This window comes from Pteropus vampyrus, unplaced genomic scaffold (assembly GCF_000151845.1).
Source record: "Pteropus vampyrus isolate Shadow unplaced genomic scaffold, Pvam_2.0 Scaffold223, whole genome shotgun sequence".
Taxonomy (NCBI): domain Eukaryota; kingdom Metazoa; phylum Chordata; class Mammalia; order Chiroptera; family Pteropodidae; genus Pteropus; species Pteropus vampyrus.
Window position 1 is genome coordinate 165,814 of NW_011889004.1, and position 21,757 is coordinate 187,570.

At 40.7% G+C, this 21,757-nt stretch overlaps 1 protein-coding gene and 1 long non-coding RNA gene across 6 annotated transcripts in view; one reads left to right on the plus strand and one right to left on the minus strand.

The window, feature by feature from the left end:
• Positions 1-352: 352 nt before the first annotated feature.
• On the minus strand, positions 353-17,731 carry LOC105300898. 2 transcript variants are annotated; one of them, XR_896663.2, is made up of 4 exons: positions 15,421-17,731; positions 13,608-14,295; positions 4,612-11,982; positions 353-971 (listed from the first exon to the last, which is right to left on the minus strand). It is a non-coding gene; the product is annotated as an uncharacterized LOC105300898 (long non-coding RNA). The 2 variants fall into 2 exon arrangements; XR_002783534.1 differs by having other exon boundaries at positions 4,612-14,295.
• A 320-nt stretch (positions 17,732-18,051) lies between these two features.
• The window catches only part of MORC2 (MORC family CW-type zinc finger 2), a 37,207-nt gene continuing 33,501 nt past the window's right edge, over positions 18,052-21,757 (plus strand). For 2 of the 4 annotated variants that reach the window (XM_011373295.2, XM_011373297.2), the window contains exon 1: positions 18,053-19,311. In XM_011373295.2, the coding sequence (XP_011371597.1) occupies positions 19,244-19,311 (68 nt within the window). In that variant the 5' untranslated portion in view covers positions 18,053-19,243. Of the gene's footprint in view, positions 19,312-21,757 lie in introns of all 4 variants that reach the window. The other 2 variants (XM_011373298.2, XM_011373296.2) reach the window with 2 other exon arrangements.

The following is a 21,757-nucleotide window of genomic DNA, read 5'->3' on the forward strand; positions in this document are numbered from 1 at the left end:
TTCCCATCATTAGAGATAGTGAAACATCTCAAAGTGGTGGTGATGGGGGTGGGTTACTTTGGGTCAGGGAGTGATGGGAAGAAGCCCTGTAACTGCTCAGTTCTTCTGTAGGACCCTCAAGGTATGATATTCTCCAGCCACAGGCTGTCTTTCATGGAGACCCAGCTGTGCCTTGCCTCTGACGTCAGCTTTCTGGGCTGTCTCAGCTTAGTGGCGGTAGCAACAAATATGTGTGTGTTTACATGTAGCCCTGGACTCTGATTTCATGTTTGCTGTATCGTATACTCTTCAAAATTTGTGGTATAACTTCAATTACATTGGGAAATGAATATTGTAGAATACACACAGAATATACTGCAATGCAATTGTACTGGCCACAAGAGAACCAGAGGATTTATTTTAAAATGTTAAGTCATAGCACACTACAATCCATGTGTTCCGAAGATGAGATGGAAGTTGAATGTTGCTTTGAGGACTGTCACTGCTGTCTTCTGAGCATGCCAACCAATCTTTGTGACCAGAGTATCGTCTGAGTTCATTGGTCCTCCCGTACTCACAACTCCCTGTCCCACATCCTATCCCCATACCAACCCTGAAGGCTGTGAAGCCCCGATCTGTGTATGTCTTCCCGAGTCCTGGACCACGTAAAACAGCGTCTGCACTTGAATACTTTCTCCGAACAAACTTTCTTCTCCCCAACGCCAAACAGTCCCAGGCATCTTCAGAACTCAAGAAATCAGAGCTCCTGTTCAAAGAGGCCAGTCGTTGAGTCTTGCAAGTGTGACTGGGATGTTTCTGTTCCATTGTCGTTGTCTCAGGAGAATGACAAGGATGAGCCCAGGGCTCCACAGGCTCTGAGTGCTTGCTGTTTGATGAAATCTGGCTTCAGCCCATTTCCCTGACCTAACGATTAGGTCTGATTTCAGCTACTTTCCCTCAGCCTTGAAGGCCAGACAGTTCAGGATGGCAACCTGCAATAAAGCCATAAAGTTTCTTGAGATATTTAGAATGATATGAACAGAAAAAAAATCTTTTGTTCTTGTTGGTGTGAAGGACCAAGATTCTTAACTCTGACTTAAACCTGTAGTTTTTAAAACAAGGAGCATTTGGGTGTGCTGGGTCTCAACCCAATGCAGTGAACAAATGAGCTGCACATCCACCTAGAGCATGCCCAGGCTCCCCCATGGGCTGCCTACTGGCATAGATGAGGAAGGACATATTTCTGAGGAAGGACATATTTCTATCAACAGGAATTGGACTTCCTTAACTCAGGCCTCTTACCACATTTGCCAACAGACCAACTGGCATGGGTGGTGTCCAAGGACCTCAGCACACAAGAAAAATGGAATGTGACATGTTTTTCTACCACCAGCACTCTCAAGGGTGATAGAGCAAATAAGGAATCGACTTTCCTTATAAAAGAGATTGAATATGATAGTGTGTCATTGACACCGGCAAGTCGAGGTTAAAAAGACAGCAAGAGAATGGCTGGCTGGCTGGCTGAGCTGAGAGTCTTCCAGGGTATCGTCACCTTAACATTATTACTAAGATCAACTGCAATTTACTGAGGGCTTACCAGGTGCCAGGCATGGTGGTCAGCACTGTGTTCATCTTTTCTAAGCCTCACAATCTTTAAAGCAGGGACTGTTGCTACTCCTCTTTTTATGAGTAAAGAAACACGCTTGGAGAGGTTGAGTGCTTGCCAGCATTCCAGTGCTGCCAATGCAGAAACTTCCGTGGTTCAGTCTATTAGAGTTAACAGGTTCTAAATTTGTACCTCTAACAAAATAATCTCATATTTCCTAAACAGTGTCAAGTGTTGGTGATAAGTTGAAATAAAATGTTTTAGTCAGAACTCTGTCCATTTCATGAAAAGACTCAAATGGAACAGGCAAAAATTGGATTTCCTGGCTTGCAGAAAATGTCCAGAGTTAGTTGGCTTCTGGCATGACTGGATCCAAGTGACAACAATGTCTTTAGGAGTCTCTTAGTCCCCTGTATAGGTTCCATTCTCAGATAGGCAACTTTGTGGTAGTGAGATGATTACCAGCAGTGCCAGGCTTGCAACTTTATAGTTCAAAATTCAATAATTAAAAACAAAAGGAAATGCCCTTCTCAGATGTTTAACCACCACCCCCTCATCCAACCTCTCGGAATAAGCTGGTTGTGTACGATTGGTCTGGCTTAGATTATATATTCACTCCTTATCCAATTATCCAGACCAAGGGGATGCAAGGCTCTGGTAGGTCAGTGTGAGTTATGTGCCAACCCTGGAGCCAGGGGTAGTTAGCATATGAACAAAAAGTGGAGGAGGGCTGGAAGCCTAGAGGGCAATTGATGTGCATTTATCAAAATATGAGGGATGGATATTGGGATGATAAAAGCAACATATCTATAGTAGTGGGGTTTTAGGAGCATTAAGGAGGGGGCGCCTAGCTAATAAAGCAAGAGGCCAACTTATTAATTTATGACGGCAGATACATACTTGGTTCTTGACCTAACCTGTCATCTACCTTGTCACTGCCCTCTTGTCAGTGAGCCCAGCTAGGGGCAGGTTGCTTCAGCAGTTTAAAATTAGAACAAAAGGAATTAGAAAACTTCATATATCAATTATGTAAAGAGGATACATGTTAATTTATCTTGTAAATGAAGTCTAGAGGTAAATGCTTCAGGCCTGGTGGCTCCACATTCATCATGAACTTTGGCTCCTTCTCACTGTTGCTCCATCACCATTCATACACAGCTCCTTCTCCTTCATGGTCCAAGTGACGTGCTTAAGTTCCAGCCAATGGACCCAAGTTCTAGCCAGCAGAATGTAAGGAGATGGGCACACATTCTTTTAAGTCCCAGAAGCTGCTCATGCCCCACTGACTAAAATTTAGTCATTGGGTTATATTTATCAGCAAAGGAGGCTGGGAAGGGTGGCATTTATTCTGAGAAGAATAGATACAGGGAGAGAACCGGTCTTTGTTAGAATGTGGCATCCTAATGGACAGCCCCTTGTCTGCTGGAGAGAGTGGCCTATTTAAAGGTTGAAGACCAGTCACCTGGAAATCAAGTAACCTTAAATATGTAAGACATTGGTCTTTGTTAGTCTTTGTTGCCTTTTTTTTAGCCTATTAATTCAAAAACGACCAGTTGTAATTAAATTGCTTCTTCAAAAAGTATTTCTTCAAAGTGTTTAAAAAAAAAAAAGGCACATGCTTCCCACAAGTAGTGAGACAATGCTAGTATGTATAAAGTGCTAAATTTCTCTAAACTCAACTGAAACCATAATATAGCCTACAGTGAATCCTACTTTCTTTTACTTGGTTATTTCGACACATTTTTAGGTTTCATTTGTTTTTACAAAAATGTGTTCTCATGATGTACATTACCTTGTAACTTTCTCTTTTTGCTTAAATACATCATGGACATGCCACAAGTTAAAAGCTAAGGCTCTTACCTATTCTTTTTAACAGTTGTATAATACTCCAGCTGTTCTATAACTGATTCAAACATTCTTCTTTGATGGACGCTCAAGCTGTTTTCATTTTTCTGCTTCCACAGGCCATGCTGCAGTAAACTTCTCATTCTGACGTTCTTGTATCTCAGTGCTTTTAGTTCTTTGAGTCTTTGACACTGGACTGAGTCAAAGTACATTTTAAAGTTTTAATAGATATGGCCAGACTACCAATGTACAAAAGTTTTCATTTACCCTAATTCTTCCCAGCACTGGAGGTTATTTTTCTTTTAAATTTTGCCATCTGATAGGTGATCAGTGGTACCTCGCTGCTTTGATTTATATCTCACTGATAATGTGTACACTTCTTTCATATGCTTATTGAAATGCAGAGCATAATGGTTCAGAGCAGACAATGGAGTCAGACCATCTGAGTTTGAGTCACAGCTCAAGATGTGTGCCTATGACTTGGGCAAGTTACTTTATTTCTCTGAGCCTGTTTCCTCAGCTGTAAAACAGGGATATTACCTTTCTTACAGGGTAAGTTATCAGAATTAAATAATACTTATAAAGTACCTGAAACAATGTCTAGCACATAACAAACAATAAATGGTTAGTGACTATTACTATTGATCTTTTAGATTTCTACTGAGTTACCTACTGGGTATTTTCTATGGGGGTGATTGTTTTGTAGTGATCAATTTGTAGGAACTCTGTATATTAGGGATATTAATCTCGATCTGCCACCTATGTTAAAAATAATTTCCCTAGTCTATCATGTGTCTTTTATAGAACCAAGATATTTTCCCAAAATTTGTTTCTATAGCCAAATATATCTATAATTTCCTTTAGGGTTTGTAGGTTTCCTGTTTTGCTTATGATCTCCTACCATATGATTATAAACATAGTCTTCTAAAAATTCTTCCAATATTTCATTTTAACATTTAAATTTGTAGTCCTTATGTTATTTCTTTTTGTGTATGTTGTGAGATAGGGATTTGGTTACTCTCTAGGCACCTTAGTGTAGCTCTATTTACATAGTAGTTACACATATCAGATTTCATTTAGAAACTTCATGGAAAGAGAAATTTGGAAGAAAGTAAATTATGTTAATTAGGTAGTTCTGAACATCAAGGGTTTTGATTTTTTTCCTTTTAATGAAAGCTTACCTTTCTTTTTAAAAAAGGTAGAATCCTTTTTCAAATGAAATATTACAGGTAACTCCAATATGTAAAAATGAACTGCCATGTTTGGAGTGGTGAAAGATGAGGCCTGAAAAGCAAAATAATGAAGAACCTTGTAAACAAGGGTAAAGTTCCAGAATAAAAGTTTAGATGATATTCTGAAACAACTTGGGGAACTATTAAAGAGTTTTAGGCACAGACGGGACACAATCAGATCTATTAAAGATTATTCTAGATGCTCTGCAAAGAACAGACTGTAGTAGGACAACAGTAGAGGCAGTGACACTACTAGAAGGGCATTGCAATAGTCCTAGCAAGGGTGATAGAAGTGAAGATGGTTTTGAGGTATATTTACACACCAAAAGAATTTAATGATTCATAGGGATGCCTGGGTGAGAAAGAAGGTAAGGAAGCATCAAGAATAATGAGCATGTTCTGGTTTGAGAAACAAGATGAAGGGTGGTGCTGTTTATCAAGAAATGGGAACACTGGGAGAACAGAATTTTGAAGGAAAAATAATGGGGTCAATGTGAGGTATCTATGTGCTAATCAAGCAGGGGAATATCCAGATGAAAGGTGGACATTCAGATCTGGAACTCAAGAAATACGTCTGTGTTGAAGACAGGAATCTGGAAGCTATCAACAGTTGGAAACTAAAGCCATGGGAAGAGATGAGATTTTTCAGAGTCTATGGGGCAAGAAGGCCTAACACATAGGAAGGACAGTGATTCAGTTAGGGTCTCTGACTGAAAGGAACAAAAATCAAGGCTGGCTACAGGGCCTCTGCATATGGTTGTACAGGGGAAACCTTGTACAGCCATATGTAGCAGCCTGCCTAACCAATGTAATCCACTGAAAGGATATGAGGCAGTTCACGAAATTAGAGTTTATCATTCAAGAAAATCAGGAACCTGGGCAACTGAGGAAATCTCCTATGCTTCTTACATATTATCTTTTGGTAGCGTGGGAGAAGGGTAGCTTCTCAAAGGAAAGGTGAAGTGTTATTCCCAAAGGAGGAGGAAAAAGACCTGGGTAGGCAAATAAATGCAGATGTCCACTAGGTTCTATTCTTCGGCTGTCCAGCAATGCATTCTTCAACATGAACAATTTTAGAAATGCCTCCATTCAACATACTGCAGGAAATGGATTCATTTTCTTCCCAAGGAAGATAACCTAAAATAATTTCGTTATCACATCCAGTGTCAAGTCTAGGATTTCTAGGTGATATTCATCCTATTCTAGTTCTTAACCTCATCTTGATAATCTACAATTATGGATTTACTGCTATATTTAACCATCACCAACATATTCACATATATTAGTGAAGGCACAGTGCCAGCAGAATGTCTATTTGAATCGAGGGTAAATCTGATTACATTAACTTGGATCATATTTAAACTTCAGCCAGGAAGTGAGACGCAAAGTACTAAAATGGAGAAAGAAGAGGGATAAAAAAAAAACGAGGTAAACAAGGAGATATGGGTAAAGTCTATAATATAGACCTTATTTCTGCAACAAGTCGCAGGGCTGTATTTGGTACTTCTCTCTTCCTCCTTCACTATAGATTCTGTATATTTTCTTGAGCCAAGGGTTTTTGACTAACAGGAAAACCCAAACTTTTACTTCTGAGATATATAGGGATTGGGATTTCCCATGTCTTTTGACTCCTTCCAGATATCAAAAGTCCATCAGTCAGTCCCTTTAAGTTTGCAGTAAAGCTGCAAATTCAATCAGCATTGTAATTTCTAAATTTGTGGAATCAATCTCTAAGGCGTAGTTTTAGAATTAAGCATGAAGAGATTCATTCATCCAAGACACAGAAAGGCCCTGGATTTTACTCTCTGCCTACAGACCTGTTTCTGGGTCTAACCTTGTCCTCTCACTTTAAATTATCCAATGTAATCCAAGAAATTATCCTAACTCAATGGTCTTATCTACTTCCAATTGTCCCATTGTCAACAACGAGCTGGCTATCCAAATTCTGCCTGCATAGTCATATGATTCCAAATGACAAGGGGAAGTGTCTTTACTTGCTGTTTTGCCAATATAAATTGCATACACAACCTCCTCACTCTCCAGGGACATAGAGCAACAGTTATTGCCTTTAATTCAGTCTCAATGCAATAATCAATTCCAGATCCTCCATGTTCCTGAGGGTCTGAAATCTACTATTATTTAACTCTATTATCAGCTTCTGAAATCAATGTCATTTGGTTGCAAGCGACAGAAACCTGCATACAAACAAAAAGGGAACATAAGAATATATGATAGTCTACAGAATCAAAGGAAAATCTGAATAACTAGGCTTTGACAACAGGATCCAGGGAACTTTTGGGGATGTCCTTGCACCAACTCTTATGCTTTCCTTGGGACACTACCATCGGAATAACTCAGCTCCTATTATTTTGCTTGTGTCATCTCTCTTAAGACTCAAAGTCCTGGTGGGAGGGGAAATTTGATTGGATAAGCTTTAAGCACATGATCAAATCTCAGTCAGGGGGTACAAGGCCAGAATACTGTAATTTATAGTTCCACAAACATCACAGAAAGAGTAGCATTCCAACGGAAAAATGGGATCTATCATCAAAGTAAATGGGAAATGATTTGAGGGAGGCAAAAATTAAGGGATGTCCACTATACCAATATTTAAAAGATGTGGAGAAGAAAAGAACCTACAATGGAACAATAGCCAGGAAGGCAGGAATGCGAAGTGTATCAAGATGCTGGTGGGAGTCCTCGTGGTGCTGCTGAAAGTTGTAAGATGTATTTGTCATGGACTTAGCAATGAAAAGGTCACTAATGCTCTTAATTGCAGTGAAATCAGAATACCCAGATTTCAAAGAAAATAGATCTTTTTCTTCCTCTCTGCCTACTGTGAAAACTGCAAGAGGTCTTAATAGGTTAACATTCAGCTGAGAACTGAAATACTTTTTTGACGACTGGAACTATGAAGTTCTGATTTTAAAAATGCAAACATTTTAGAAGAAGTTTGCTTGAACAATTAACAATTACTGAGTTCAGAGTTTCTTAAACAAGTAAAGGTGCAGGGATCTGTGGGTTTGAATAATGGATGATGAATATATTTATTGAAATTGTCACAAAGATAAAAGGTGGATATTTTAAATTATTTGATGAAACAGGCTCAGTGTTAAGTAACTTGTCAAGGTCAAACAGTAAGCACTAAATTGAAAAATTCTTTATTTTTAAATAAAACTTAATGTTAGTGTAAAATATTCATATACAGAAATGTGTCAAGTTGAAAGTCTCATATAATCTACACTGCTCAAAGAAAGCCATTAATAGACTTTTCTATGCTTTATAAACAAATTTTAAAATTAGCGCATACATTTTGCTATCAATAGTTTGTTTAACATATCATGGCCTTTTTTTCCCATGTCCATGTACAATAAATGTACCTCATTTATTTTAACAGACATGTAGATTTTCTTATATGGCTAAACTATGTGTTATTTAACCAATTCTTTACTGATAAACAGCCATGTTTTCTTCTATATTTTTCTACTATGTAATTAATTTTTATGCTTCCATCTTAATCATTGCCAGTTCCTGTTTTGCTCTGTCTTCAAGTTTGGAAAATAATTTGTGTGGCTATGACTTCTAGCTTAATAAATACTTGGATCTGTCAACTTTCAAGATTGGTAGATAGTATATTAGGACTCAATTTCAAGCAACAGAAACCCGACTCAAAGTAACTTAAACAAAAAAGGGTTTTATTGGTTCACAAAACTGAAAAGTCCAGAGGATATATCTAGCTTCAGGCACAGGTGGATCCAGGGGCACAAACATTGTCACCAGCACTCAAGTCTCTCCATCATTTGGCTCCGCTTTCCTCTGCACTGGCTTCATTCTCTGACTGGCTCATTTAATATGGTGGACTCTGCTGGTTGAGCTTTTTCATCCTACAAAGCTAAGCAAACTCAGTATAGTTTGAGCTTCTTCTCTTCCATAGTTCAGTTAAACTCCCAAGGTTGAATTGAGTATCACTGGACCAATGTGAATCACACAACCATTTGTGAACCAATTACTATGGTCAAAGAGATGGAAGTATGTTGATCCATCAGGTTTAAACCATATGTCCACACATGAAACATGTCAGACTGTCTGAACCACGTGGACTAAAAATAGGGAGATGTAGTTCCAAGATCAGGGAGCATGGAATGAATGCTGGCCAATCAAAAACAACTGCTGTCAATGATAAGACCAGATGTTGAAAGTTTAGTCTCTGCTCAAAAAATCGAATGGTAACAGCTGGCACTGTTACTTTCTTGATAATAAAAGTATCTGAAAAAGCATCACGAGGAGTATGTCCAGTACTCAGGAAGCTTATAATCCATTCAAATGGAATAATCATGTCCGATAGCATTCTTTAAATGATACAATGGAGTTTCAATATAAGCAAACTCAGTGGTCATGAGTCTGAGAGCTCAACCGTCTAGCTGACATGAAGCAGGACAACTAGCCTTCTGCTGGCACGTAGTTGTGAGGCAATTCAAGTCAGTGGTAAATTTTAAGTTCAGTGGAAAACTTTTCTTGTGTTCCTTTAAGTCCTTTGCCAAGTTGAACTGGTACATTTCTCATTTCTGTACTGGTGGCTCAGACTCACCTCTGTTATTACTGCAGAAGAGAGGAAGGGACAGTACTTTTAATCTGCTGTACTTCAGATCCAGTAGAAAGGGTCCCAGGTGCTGAAGATGATCAAATATATATAGGCATAGAGGCTTATTCAGCACTTAAAAAAAGAGGGAAAAAAAAGCTGCTGCTGGTCAAAGAGTATACAGCATAGTCTTACTGCTGAGAACATTAAGTCCTGGTAGGGTAAAGTACAGGTTACTTCTGTTCGAAACTCCTTGGTGGAACTGGGCATAAGACAGGCTGAAATCAGTTGTAGTCTTCTCAAGCACAAGTGTGATTGCAGCAGCTTGTCAAAAAAGGCAGGCAAGGGCCGAGTCAGGTAAATAGGCAAGTAGGGTACCTTCAGTAGGGCCAGCCATACCAATAAGCACGACACAATATGGAAGAACAACCCGAGTATTCCAGGGTTAATCCAGAGTTTACTCTGGATACAACTTCTTGATCTTAACTAGCCAGTCAGATACAGCAGCTTTCAATTTCCTGCTCATCTGCCCAATAACTTTCAGCTCAGGAGAAGGCTATATCCTTAATCCAGACTTGAGAGTCTGTTGAAGAGTCTATGTTATATCTAGGAGTGATAGGGTTGAGAGAGCCAGGTTCATCAAGGTTGGCCCTACTTTCTTTGGCAATCAAGTCTTCATCTTCTGTACTCAGCCCATCTCTGAGAATTATAAACAAGTCAAGGCCTCAAATTGGTTGACTGGTGTTGCTGGAAAGACTTAGATGAGATCTGAGGCATAGAAATAGTAACAGGTTTGAATTTTAGGCTTTTTGCTTTTCCAACCGTCAGTTCTTAAGACACCGTGTTCATTAGACTCTTGAAAGATGATCATCCTCGCCTTAAGCCCCTCATTTTGACTGAGTATGACAGGATTAAAGGGAATGACTGGCAGTGTAGATCAATGGGTTTTTCTGTACAGGAGAAAGAAAAAAAAATTGAGCTAATATTTTGAAGGTAGTAGAAAAGTGAATTTGTAGATAGTTTCTCCTTTACAAATAATAGTTGTATACATAAGCATGATAGTCATCAGATTTGTTGAGAGTGGGCAGTCTAGAGCAACCAGACTTAGGTCTTGTTTGATGATTTGCAGACCAAGTCATGTAATCACAATTAGTCTAGAAGGGACAAAGATATATATATTTATATAAAAAAAATCGCCAAGTTAATCAGTACATTCATTAAAGTAGCTGAAGACAGCTGGCTCTTAAGTCAACTGTGAAGTAAATGAGATTTTCTCGTGACATACTTATTCAACTCGATCTGGTCTTGAAGTTCACGAATTGAATCCTTCCTGCAGAAACAAGTTAAGCTGTCTTAACACCTGGGAGTATCACATGGCAAGGAATGAGGTCGGCCACTCTGAATCAGTGTAAAACAGATGGAATTCCATTAACACATCCACAAGGACAGGAGACTGTGGTCTTGTGACCACAGGGAGAAGCAGCAGAAAGTTCTTGAGTCTACAGATAAAATCCTTAGTTGGAGGCTTTGTAGAATTTTTTTTCAAGTCAGGCTACATTTCCATCAAAAAGGTAGATGATATACAATTTGAGATTCCCAGCAAGTCAGCTATCATGGCCTGGTCAATAGGCCTATCTCCAAATATCCCCAACACCTAGTTGATGGAACCAGACATCAAAAGACCCACCTCGAATGAAAAATTCTAATTGGCTAAGAGAAAATTTTCCAAATAGCCGTATTTCAAATCACATATGAGAAAAGATGTTCAAAGATTGTCTCTTGTGGACCGTCGTGCAGTTAGAGCTGAGTATTGGTAATTTTAGAGCAGAATATGCCAGTGATGGAGGAATCGTTTTAGCTTTTTAAAGGTTATTAGCTCATTTATTCTAGAAACAGCAGTTAAAGTGAATAAAACCAAACAGCAGTATAAATGCCATTGGTTGAGTCATAGTGACTTGTAGTTTGATAATAAGATGAATGAAAACCAGGTACCCTTTTGGTAATGCTGCCAGTATTTGAATTCTGCTTTCATAGTTAATGGTTATCCCTTGCACATGAAGTAGAGTACCATGGGTGATGATGGAGGTCCAATGTACAAGCTGTTCTATTATGGCCTCAATGAGGCATCAACTTCAACATCTGGCAATTCAGGTATCCAAAAATGAAGACCTCAAAGTCACATATTTCAAGTACCACTAGAGCATTTGGTGTTTGTGAAAGTTGGGTTAAGGGATTTGTCAGTGTAGAGTACATATGAATTACTGTCTATATCCAGTCCCAGGAGTCACTGGAAGTCCACCTGCGGGTAGAGGGCTATTAATCTAGGTCCATTTCATACCACTTTGGCCCATATGACTACTCTGGGTGGCAAAGATAAACCATCTTCTTGCACTTTTCTGAGTTTGCTCAAAATAATTATTCCTAAGAATGTTCAGGACCAACTGAACATGGACTGTGTTGGGTACAGATGAGAATGCCATTCAGGTCGAACATATTGTTTGTTGTCTAGGGCAGTGGTTTTCAATCTGTCCTGAAGAATTCTAGGTGCTGTAAAAAAAGTCTCCTTAGGTGTCATCATGGTGGGAAAGATGCTTGTGGCAGGTTTCAGGCCCCCTACTCCTCCTTCATCCAGAGCAGCTTCACTTTTACTCTGGGCTTCCACACAGTTTTCATTCAAAGGGGTTCACGGCCACAAAGCCTTTGGAAAACCAATGATCTAAGAATAAGCTGTTCACAAAATGCTGAAATACAAAAAATAGGTCACAGAAACCAGAAATTGTGTGAGCAAAGCCTTTGGTAATCCAAAGTGTTTTCCTATTCATTCATCCCCTAAGGTGGGCCACATTATAGAATTATGAAATTAACACTCAAATCTGCTATAAATTCTGATTGTCTGAAATCGGGCTTGTGACTATCAAGTAATTGGTTTTAAGTGACAAGGGTACTAGGGTTTTTGCAGTCAGCATACAGATGCAAAATGCATTCTCTTTTTGTATTATTTCAAGTGGATGACTTCTCTTCGAGCCTGATCTCAATGGGCAATAACTCATATTCTAAGAAAATATCCTTCTCACTCCTCCTTGTTTTCTCCATCTTCTTCCTCTTATCCCTTCCCAATCTTCTCACCCACCTGAAATGTTATGCTCTTGAACTAAGTTTACAGCACAATTCTAGGGACAGAGAAATATGTTACTAAATGTCATGGAATTCATCCAACTTGGAGGCAGAATTAACTTTCCCCCATTTCCCTCCCACGTATCCCCACAAATCTTCTAGAGGTTCCTTTGGCAGAAAATAAAGGTAATGGTCAAGATAAAGGACTCTCAGATGATGGAGACATACTAATTCAAAGCAGTTGTTGATAAGAAAAAGGGGAGTTTCAAAGATGCAGTTTATTCCTGGGCCTCTAGGGCAATCTGTTGGCATTCAGAAAGCACTGGCTATACTGCTCTAAAGCAATTTCCCCATTCCATTAAAAAGAATGCTACAGAAATAACTTTCTGTGCTTGATTAAACTTAGAATATCCTGGGCTAAACAGCTAAATGAGTATTTTTTTGCTGCAAGCCTTCTGAGATCCTTCAATATACTAAACTGCGTCATGAATCAGGGAGGGACACATTTTACAGTACTTTTACCGCCTTATTGAACTACAAAAGCTTTATGATGTATATATATACATGTTACATATATAAACACACACACACACACGTGAACAGTACTACTCTAAAAAAAAGATGGCTCATTTTGTATAAGTATTATTTTGGGGATAAAGGACCATAGCTAAGACCTTGGGTGTTCTAGAGTATTAATAAGCCTTAAAAAATACACACAAGGACATGATATGAACAGGGATCCCCAAACAAGCCATCTTTGGGAAGGCCATGAAGATGGACAAAAGATCTAAAAGTAGTTTTGTTTCATGTTGGGCGGTCTTGCTGTCAGATGAACATGTGCCTTGTTGACTAGACAATCTACCACCATGGAGACAGTCTGCCCCTAAACCTTAGGGGTGTCACCATGGAATTCTGGTCTAGGTACAGCTATCACAACATTATACTTATAAAATCCTGACTGCAGGCACCAGATCAGGAAGTTGGAAAATTTTCCTGGGGTTCCCAGTCTCTACTTATTTTAACACTGCAGGTAAAGTAGAGGCTAAATTAATTCTGAGGAGAGAACTGGACTGTGAGTCAGAAGGCCTGGCTTCTTCCACTTTGTAGTTCTGCTACCTTGGATAACATTATCATTTCATTTGTAAAAGGGGATAATTTACTGTTATTTTGATCACTGAGATTAATGCATGTAAAAGTGCTTTGAAACTGTAAAGTGCAATATAAACATAAGGGATTATCATATAGGTTCTACCTGGATGTCTTAAGAGGCCTTTTCTGGAACCTGATTGGAGCTTTATGAGATGCTGTTAAGTAAAGGGATTCCTTGGTAAAATTTCTTACATTTGTGTTAAAAGTTCTGGTCCTCGCGTAATCCCAAAGATGCTACGAGGACTTTGCTGTGCCTTTGTTTTAATCCGATGGGTCAGAATTTCTGTTTTCTCATTCAGCAGCTACTATAGATTTGAAGTAGAGAGAGAGTAAGGTCCAGTGACCTGGATGGGATCCTAGACACTTCATGAACTTCAAACATTTGAGATTGTGGGGTGTGGTTCAATGTTGTTCTCGAAAGGATGTTGCCATTCTTCAGACAGTGTTGTTAACTAAAAATCCCCTGGTCCAAATTTATTATTTGTCTCTGAAGGCTTTAACTGAAGAAACAAAATGCACACTCTTGGAACAAACTGGGCCTTTGACTTCACTATAAAGGGTGGTGCTCATTCTGTGTAGAAAAGGACAAGAATAGAGGTGAAGGCCAAGATATGATGGCTGAATGCCTCTTGAGTCACAGTGGTCCACTGGAATGGTGTCTTCTTCAGTAGTTAAGTGATAGGAATCACCATGGGCAAAAATCCAGGTACCAGATCTGTAGGCTGATGGGACAGCACAAGGAAGGTAGTTGGAAGGTCCAGGTGAACACTCAGCAATCAGGAGGCACAGGACTGAAAAGGATAGGGACAAAACAGACAACAAATGCATGGAATTACAAAGAGGACTCTAAAACTGGGGTGGGTCTGCTGTCCGTACATCAGCTGTCTGACGGGTACTAATTCTTGACAAGCCTGGCAGAGAAGATGACAGATGATAAAGGGAAACAAAGCCTTATGATTAACAATCAGTGATGGTAAGAATAGAAAGTTCTCTGGCAAAGACTGTTTCCTAACTCTTGAGAACAAACTGTCTCAGGGAAGCAGCAAACAGGCACTGCCCTAAGTCTCTCATACTTTGGGGGAGGAATTTGATTGCATTCAGGCAGTGTGGTTGGTAGGGAAGAAAGTGGCTCCACAGGAGGAGGCAAGAGAGCTGAAGTTTACATACCAACACCAAGGTAAAGGAGGTATTGCCCTTCTTCCCTTTCCAATGTCTTCCTCAAACTGTCTTATGACCTTGTACTTTCAAAAGCTGTCCTTTCATTTTAACAAAGGTCCATATTAAATGGTGGAGAATAAGGAACCTAGAGAATAAGGCCCTGGTCCTGGCACCCTTCTGTAATACATTATGCAACATATAAGTTTCTCATTATGTTTGAGGGCTCCCTAAATCTTTTTGAATTTAGAATTTAAATATAGTAAAAGCATTAAATAAAGGAAGAATCATGGCCCATTACTAGTGATTTTTTCCCCCTAATCAAGAGTAACCAAGTCATCACACAGTAATTAAGCAAACACTTACTAAATGCTTATACTGAGACAGCTTGCTCTCGAAATTCCTTTTCGTTAAGTGATTCATCGTATGTGGTAGTACTGTGTGGGCAAAGATACAAAAAACAAGGCCCTTGCTTTCAAGGGGCTTGCTATCTGCAAGACAGCAAATAAAAGAGCATGCAAATAATGACTTTATGAGGTATCCTATACAAAAATAGTTAAAAGTATATAATGAAAATTTTAAAATATTATTTCTGGCTAAAATTGAGATCTATAGAGAAGAGAGTATCTTATTTGGATATTGAGAAAATGGCAGTTTTGACAGGTGAAGAACCAGAGGAAGGCATTCCAGGGTAGAGAGGAGAGCATGAACAGAAGTGCAGAGATGGTAAAGAATAAGGAATTTTGGAAAATGGCAAGTACCGTGGTTCACTTTGGATGGTGTGTTGACAGAGTTTACACCGAGGGTCTGGCAGAAACTCAGGTCTTCGAATTCGCAGTAACAGTGCTGGTGGCAGTGCTTGCTCAGTCGTCGACTTTGCTTTGAGAAAAGAGACAACAGTCCCAAAATTCAAAAATAAAAAATATCCAGCTCCAGAGCTCCTGTCGCATCCTGATAAGCTCTTCCATAGTCCAGGTCCAGGTCTTGGAAATCTGGAGTCCACACCATGGCTACACTGAAAGATATCTGCTCCAGCTAGTGTAGAACACTGTAGTGAAACTCTCATGTTTTGTCACAGAATTTCAAGCTTTGAGTTCCAGTTGTTTTTTTTCCCCCTCCTTTCTGCTGCAGAAAGCACCTATCACCACAGTCTTAATGTTCTTTTGAGGTACATCCAGATTTAATTACAAAAGACCTAAAAGACCAACACATTTTCTCCAAAACAGTCATTTTTCTGGAATTGAGATAATCTCTCTCTGCCCTTTAGATAAAGAGAACAGTCGACTGATTTTTTTTTTCTTTTTTTCAGACATCTGTATGAAATAGCAGAACCAAGCAACACCTAACCAGACAAAATACACTCGAACGTGTGTGTTCACTTGCTTAGAACTGTACCACCGGTAACCATCACTCCACAAAACGAAAATGTTTGAAATCCAACTGTTCAAATATTTCTATAGTGTTTGCTGGATAATGGCCTGGAATTTGATAACAGCAGCTGACAATTAACAAAGAAGCAAAAACTGATATTTTGGCCATCTTAGTAACACACTTGCAAGCAGATAGAATACAAAGCAGTCCAGGAAAAAGTTACGCTTTGAAACACTTCCAACTCTGATTTTGAGGTTCAGTAGAAGTTCTAAAAACTTTTCAGAGAATGTTAACCTTCAATTAATAAAGACAAACCCCCAACATCTTCAGGAATTCCATGCCTGGTTCAGTCTGTTCCAGTGAGCCAGTTTGCTAAAAATCCACCTGAACCATTAATTAGCTAGACCTGGCAGCACCATTTAAAAATAAGCCTGCTCACTACCAACCACACAGACTAGAGATATAAAATAGGAGCAAATAACAGGTGGCAAACACGGTCGTGAAATGGTCAACTAAAGAGTCAGAAAGGTTGTCGGGCACCAGTATAAGCAGCAGAAAACAAAATTATTAGGCCAAAGATTAAATAGGCTTCTTGATACTAGAGAACATATCTGCTCTTAGTCTTAGCTGCTTTATATGGGGTACCACTGCGCCATATACATCAGCCACCCTTCAGGCAACCCTCAGGGAAACGAAAGGACTCAGAATAGAAGCCAAGCAGTGGAGTGTTGTTACCCCAAATAACCATTATGCAGAGAAACAACTCACATATCCCAGGGATTCAAATAGGGGCTTCAAATTGGTTGTGATGGGTCCCAAATGACATCCAAGCCTCAGTTTCCTCCCTGTGGCATAAAGAAATCATGGTTCTTAACTCTTGGGGGTGACAGCTCCCTCTGAAAACTTGCTGGCAGTTGATCCTGATTCCCCTAAAATGTACATTCCCGCATACAATTTCAGGGAGTTTGCGGATCTCCAACTCCTATCCAAGGTTGAAAATCCAAGGATCGGGCAATTGCTAAGTTTTCTTACAACTCAAAAAAAAAAAATTACAAACAATAATTCCTTACATACACTGACGCTTTATAGTTTACAAAGCGTTTTTAATCCCACAAACATGAATAGGCAGGGGAGGAAACTGAGGCGCAGACAAATTACAGAGTGACTTGCCTAAGATCACTCGGCCAGCTGGTGGCTAGGCCTAGAAGCAAACCCAGCTCTTCCAACTCCGGAGCTTGTCTCCCGACCCCGGAGCTGCCTCCAGAGCTCCCGCCCCTCCCTAAGGCGGCATAAGGAGGAAAAGGCAAAGTAGAAAGCCCACCACCAACCATCCCCCTGCCCCCTCCTGTCCCTCCAACTGGGTCCTTGCAGGCCCCGAAGGGTGGCGCCAGGCCTCCAGGCCGGACCCGGCCACCCCCGCCTCCCCGGCCGCACCAAATCCCGCCGCCGCCGCCGCCGCCTCCCCGGGAGCGGGGCGGAGCAGTTGCCCACCGCCACCGACCACCCGGACGACTCCTCGTCGAATCGCAAACGCATAGGCCGCCGCCCGAGTTCTGCGTACGAGAAGAAAGACGCGGCGCGAGCGCCAACGGCCACCGGGCGCGCGCCGCGGCGGCCGGGCCTGCGCCCCAAGAGCTGGATGCCAGAGCAGGAGAAAGAGCCGCCAACCGATCGCTCGATCGACCGCGCGCCCGCTCCTTCGCCCTACCAGACCGGGGAGGGGGGGAGGGCGCGCCAGGGCTTCTTCAAGTTAGGGGCCTGATTCCCCGGCGACGAGACAAGATGGCTCCTCCGGTCCGCGCCGCAGCTACCGTCCCGGCTGCGTCGCTCGGCCCGCCCCCGGTACTGTTTCTTTAAATGGCGGAGAGGGTCAAAAAGCAGGAAGAGAGGCGCGCTTTCTCACGTGACAGGGGCGGGCCCGGCTAAACAAGATCCGGTCACGTGGGGTCACAATGCCCACCAATCAGGAGGCGTCACATCAGGGCGGGGGCGGGAGGAGCTGCGGCTCTCTGATTGGCTGAATGCGCCGCGGAGGCCTCGGGGGCTTGGGGCGTCGCGGAGTGTGCGAGGCGGCTCGGGTCGTGTGCACTAACGGAGACAAAGCGGTGGCTGAGGTGGCTGTGGCGGTTGCGGCAGCGGCTGCGGAGCAACCTTAAGCACCGAATTTCGTGGTGCTGAGTTCTGTCGTCATCTCATTCAGAGCGGCGCACGGGCGGCTGGTGTCGCGCGGGCGGCGGCGGCAGCGGCGGAGGCGGAGGCGGCGGCAGCACATGGTTCCAAGAGCGCTCTGCGGTTGTTGGGTTCCAATTCCGTGGGGAGGGACAAAAGCCGCTGTGAGCGCTGGGCAACGCCCGGTCGGGTGGTGCGTTCGCCACTGCCCTAGATCTGGGCCTTGAAAGCTGGGACTAACTCCTCTGTGTGAGGAGGAGGCCTCGGGCCGAGGCCCAGGAAGGGCCTGAGGCCGCTGTCTAGGGGAAGTGGGGGAAGGGTGCTGCCCGTACGAGGCGATTTGGGTGAGCTAAATTTGAGACGTTTTTGTGAGTCATTGAGGTAATTTGACCTACTACTCTGGGGAGATTGGGCCGGAGCAGCAAACTAGGTTTGGTCTGTTCTCTGAAAACAAATTGGCCGTTGGGCTTAGGAGATCTTTCAGTTGAGAGGAAGCGAAGCCGGAAGTAACGCCATTTGCACTCCATCGACATCATGGTCGCCATTCTGGGATATGTTTAAGGATCCCAGATCATTGGTGGCGAAGACATGAGTGGTTGGCCAGGTTTATGACAAGTTGCTAAATTTCCGGGTTGGTAAGTTTCTGGATTGGTAAATTTCATAGAAGAACAAAAAAGGGCTCGGAGGAAATGAAGATGAAGCAGTAATAAAACCGCAAACTAGTACTATCTACTTCAAGATCATCCGCGTTCGGCTCTTTGAACTATCGCATCTTAACGCTAACGCTCCTTAAGGCTACAGATTTACAACGCATTTCTTTTCGAAACATTACATTGTAGTCTTTAAGAAGATAAATACTTAAAGGAAAAATCAATTGTAGTTTTAGACGTTTCTGAATATATTTTGGATAAGTATTCATTAATCTTGTTCAACTATAAGGAGCACAGACTTACCAAACGTTTACTGAAAGGAGTCCTGGAAACTCTTCTATTGTAAGGTTATATTTCCTAGTTAGTAGGTAAAGGACTGGACCTCACCGCACCCATGGCTTTCACAAATTACAGCAGTCTGAATCGAGCCCAGTTAACCTTTGAATATCTGCACACGAATTCGTAAGTATCCTATAAGTGCCACTGTGGTCACTGGTAACTCATTCCTTAATATTAGTTTGGAAATCCTTTTCCCAGAAAATTTTGCCTTTTCACTTTTTTGAGACTATCACTGGATGAGTCGAGCTCTATATGGAAGAACTGAGATCAGTGAAATATTTGTTGCTAATCCAGAAGAATATGACCATTTACTGGATCAAATTTTTTTGATCAAACACAAACTAGATATTCGAGGTCAATATATCGAGTGTTTGATAAGAATCCAACAAGTACTGTTCTTTGGATCGCCAAAAGTTGGACTATTCTAGTAGATTCTCTTTAGTGACATGAGCCAAAACAGTTGGGTTATAGCAGATTTTTTCTAACAAGAAAAAGAATGAAGACTTTTAAAGGACAACTTGCGAGAAGCAATTTTTTTCAGCAAACAATTGGCTTTATCTTCCTGGGGAATGCGTCCTCAAAACCAATATAATTTTCATATGCTAAGAAGGAAATGGCAACTTGTTTAAACCCATGATTTAAATAACCTTTCCCCAAAATGCGTGCAAGTCTCGGAACCTGTGCGGCGTTAATGGTTTTTGAGTTCATGAAGAGATTACCATCACTTCACATTGGTCTGGAATGTTTAAGGGTTAATCCTTTGCTCACTCTCTTGGAAGTAATCCATTTGGGGCACGATTACTTACGGTTTTAATACATTTGTTTGCCACTTTTGAGATGATGGTTAAGTTTCCTAACATTTTTGTACGTGGAGAGGTGATGAGCAGCCAAATGAATGCCCTACGAGATCTGAAGAACCATATTCAGGGTTGAGAATATAGATTTAAGTTACTCAATTGTAATAGTATAATGTTTATAGCCTTTTATAGGAAAGGACTTAGAAATGAAACCAAAATCCTAAATTACCCGAGATTCTTCTTTGTGATAATTCTGTAATTTTTGTTTGCTATTTTTCCTATCAAGGAAATAAAACTTTTTGAAGTGAAGTGCCAAAGTATGAGAGCCTGCTTTTATTTTGTTTTGGTTAGGAAGCTTATTATTGAACAAGAATGTTCTAGAGTAGATTCTGTAGTTACCTAGGTGAATCCTTATGAATGATGAATCTGAAATCCAGTTAGATAAGGTGGCTGACCAGGGTCACTCAGTTTATAACATAGCCTTAGGCAAAACCTTCAGTATCCTTTGTATTTGAACTGCCACATTAACAAGCAGTTGAAGGCCTCTTAGATGTTCACAGATGATTGTGCTTGATAAATGGTTGTCTCAGTTCTGAATTTTGGAATGAGGGGCCAAATTTGGAATGGTAGACTATTTGATAATCTTGGAAGAACACGAATGGGATTTCAGAAACTGGATTCTTGTTCTTGCTTCCCCAAAGACTATGCGATTATAAAATAATAGTAAATTAATTGCTTCATGGTTGAAATTAATCTTTATAGGATTATGTCTGTTTTGCATTGGAGGAAACTGAGGCTCAGAGAGATTAAGTTACATGCCAAAGGTAACATAGCTGCTAAGTAGCAGCTGTAAAGCAATAAGGTTTATCTGGCCACAGTGGTTGGTGCCTGTGTTAGTACTGTATCTAGTCAGTTTTACCTTTAAGGTCTTCTTTCCTAGTCTATACAGCAAAGGTTTACTTTTCACTGTAAAAGTCTTCAGTTTTGTCTCAGTGAGCCCCTAATTTGAGGATTCTGTGATATTTCTGTTTATTTGTCATGCTATTTTATAGCTAATTAACAGGTGGACAGAGGCAAAGCAAAGAATTCGACCTCAGTTAAATCACTTTTTAAAGTGATGTTGGAGAATTTTCTGTGAATTTGATTTACCAATGTTGAACTGGAACCACCTGCTTGCATGGACATTTGGAGGTATCATTTTGGAAGCTCTGAAATGTCTGGATCACGCTTTTGATTTTGTCTACTTTTGAATGTGTCCAGTTGTGCCAGAAGAAATATGAACCCGAGAACACCAAGATAAATTTATGATTTGTAACCAATTTCAATTTTTTTTTAATGAGATGACCTGATTGGAAGTTCATTTCTAGAGGAAACACAATTTTAAAATTTCTTAAGATGTGACGTGTTACTTTTAATGGTGGTAGATGTATCTCCTCTGTGTTAAGTGGTGCAGTGTCACCTTCAGAGGAGGGGAAATTTGTCTTAGAAAATTTGTCTTTGTTCTAATTTTAAAAACAAGGTCATTTTAGGGTGTCTGACATCTACAATATGGCCATATTGTGAATTATGAAAGAAGTGGCACTTTCCTCATCTCTTGTTTAATGTAGACTTGCAAGGATGGAAAGATGGAAATCAGTATGATATGGAAAGAGCAAAGGCTTGAGAGCCTGCCAAGATTTGATTGCTTCCTGGTTGTGCCTTTGGGCAAGTCAACTTAGCTCTGAGTTTCAGTTTCTTCATCTATAAAATAGTGCTAGTTTGACAGTGTTTTT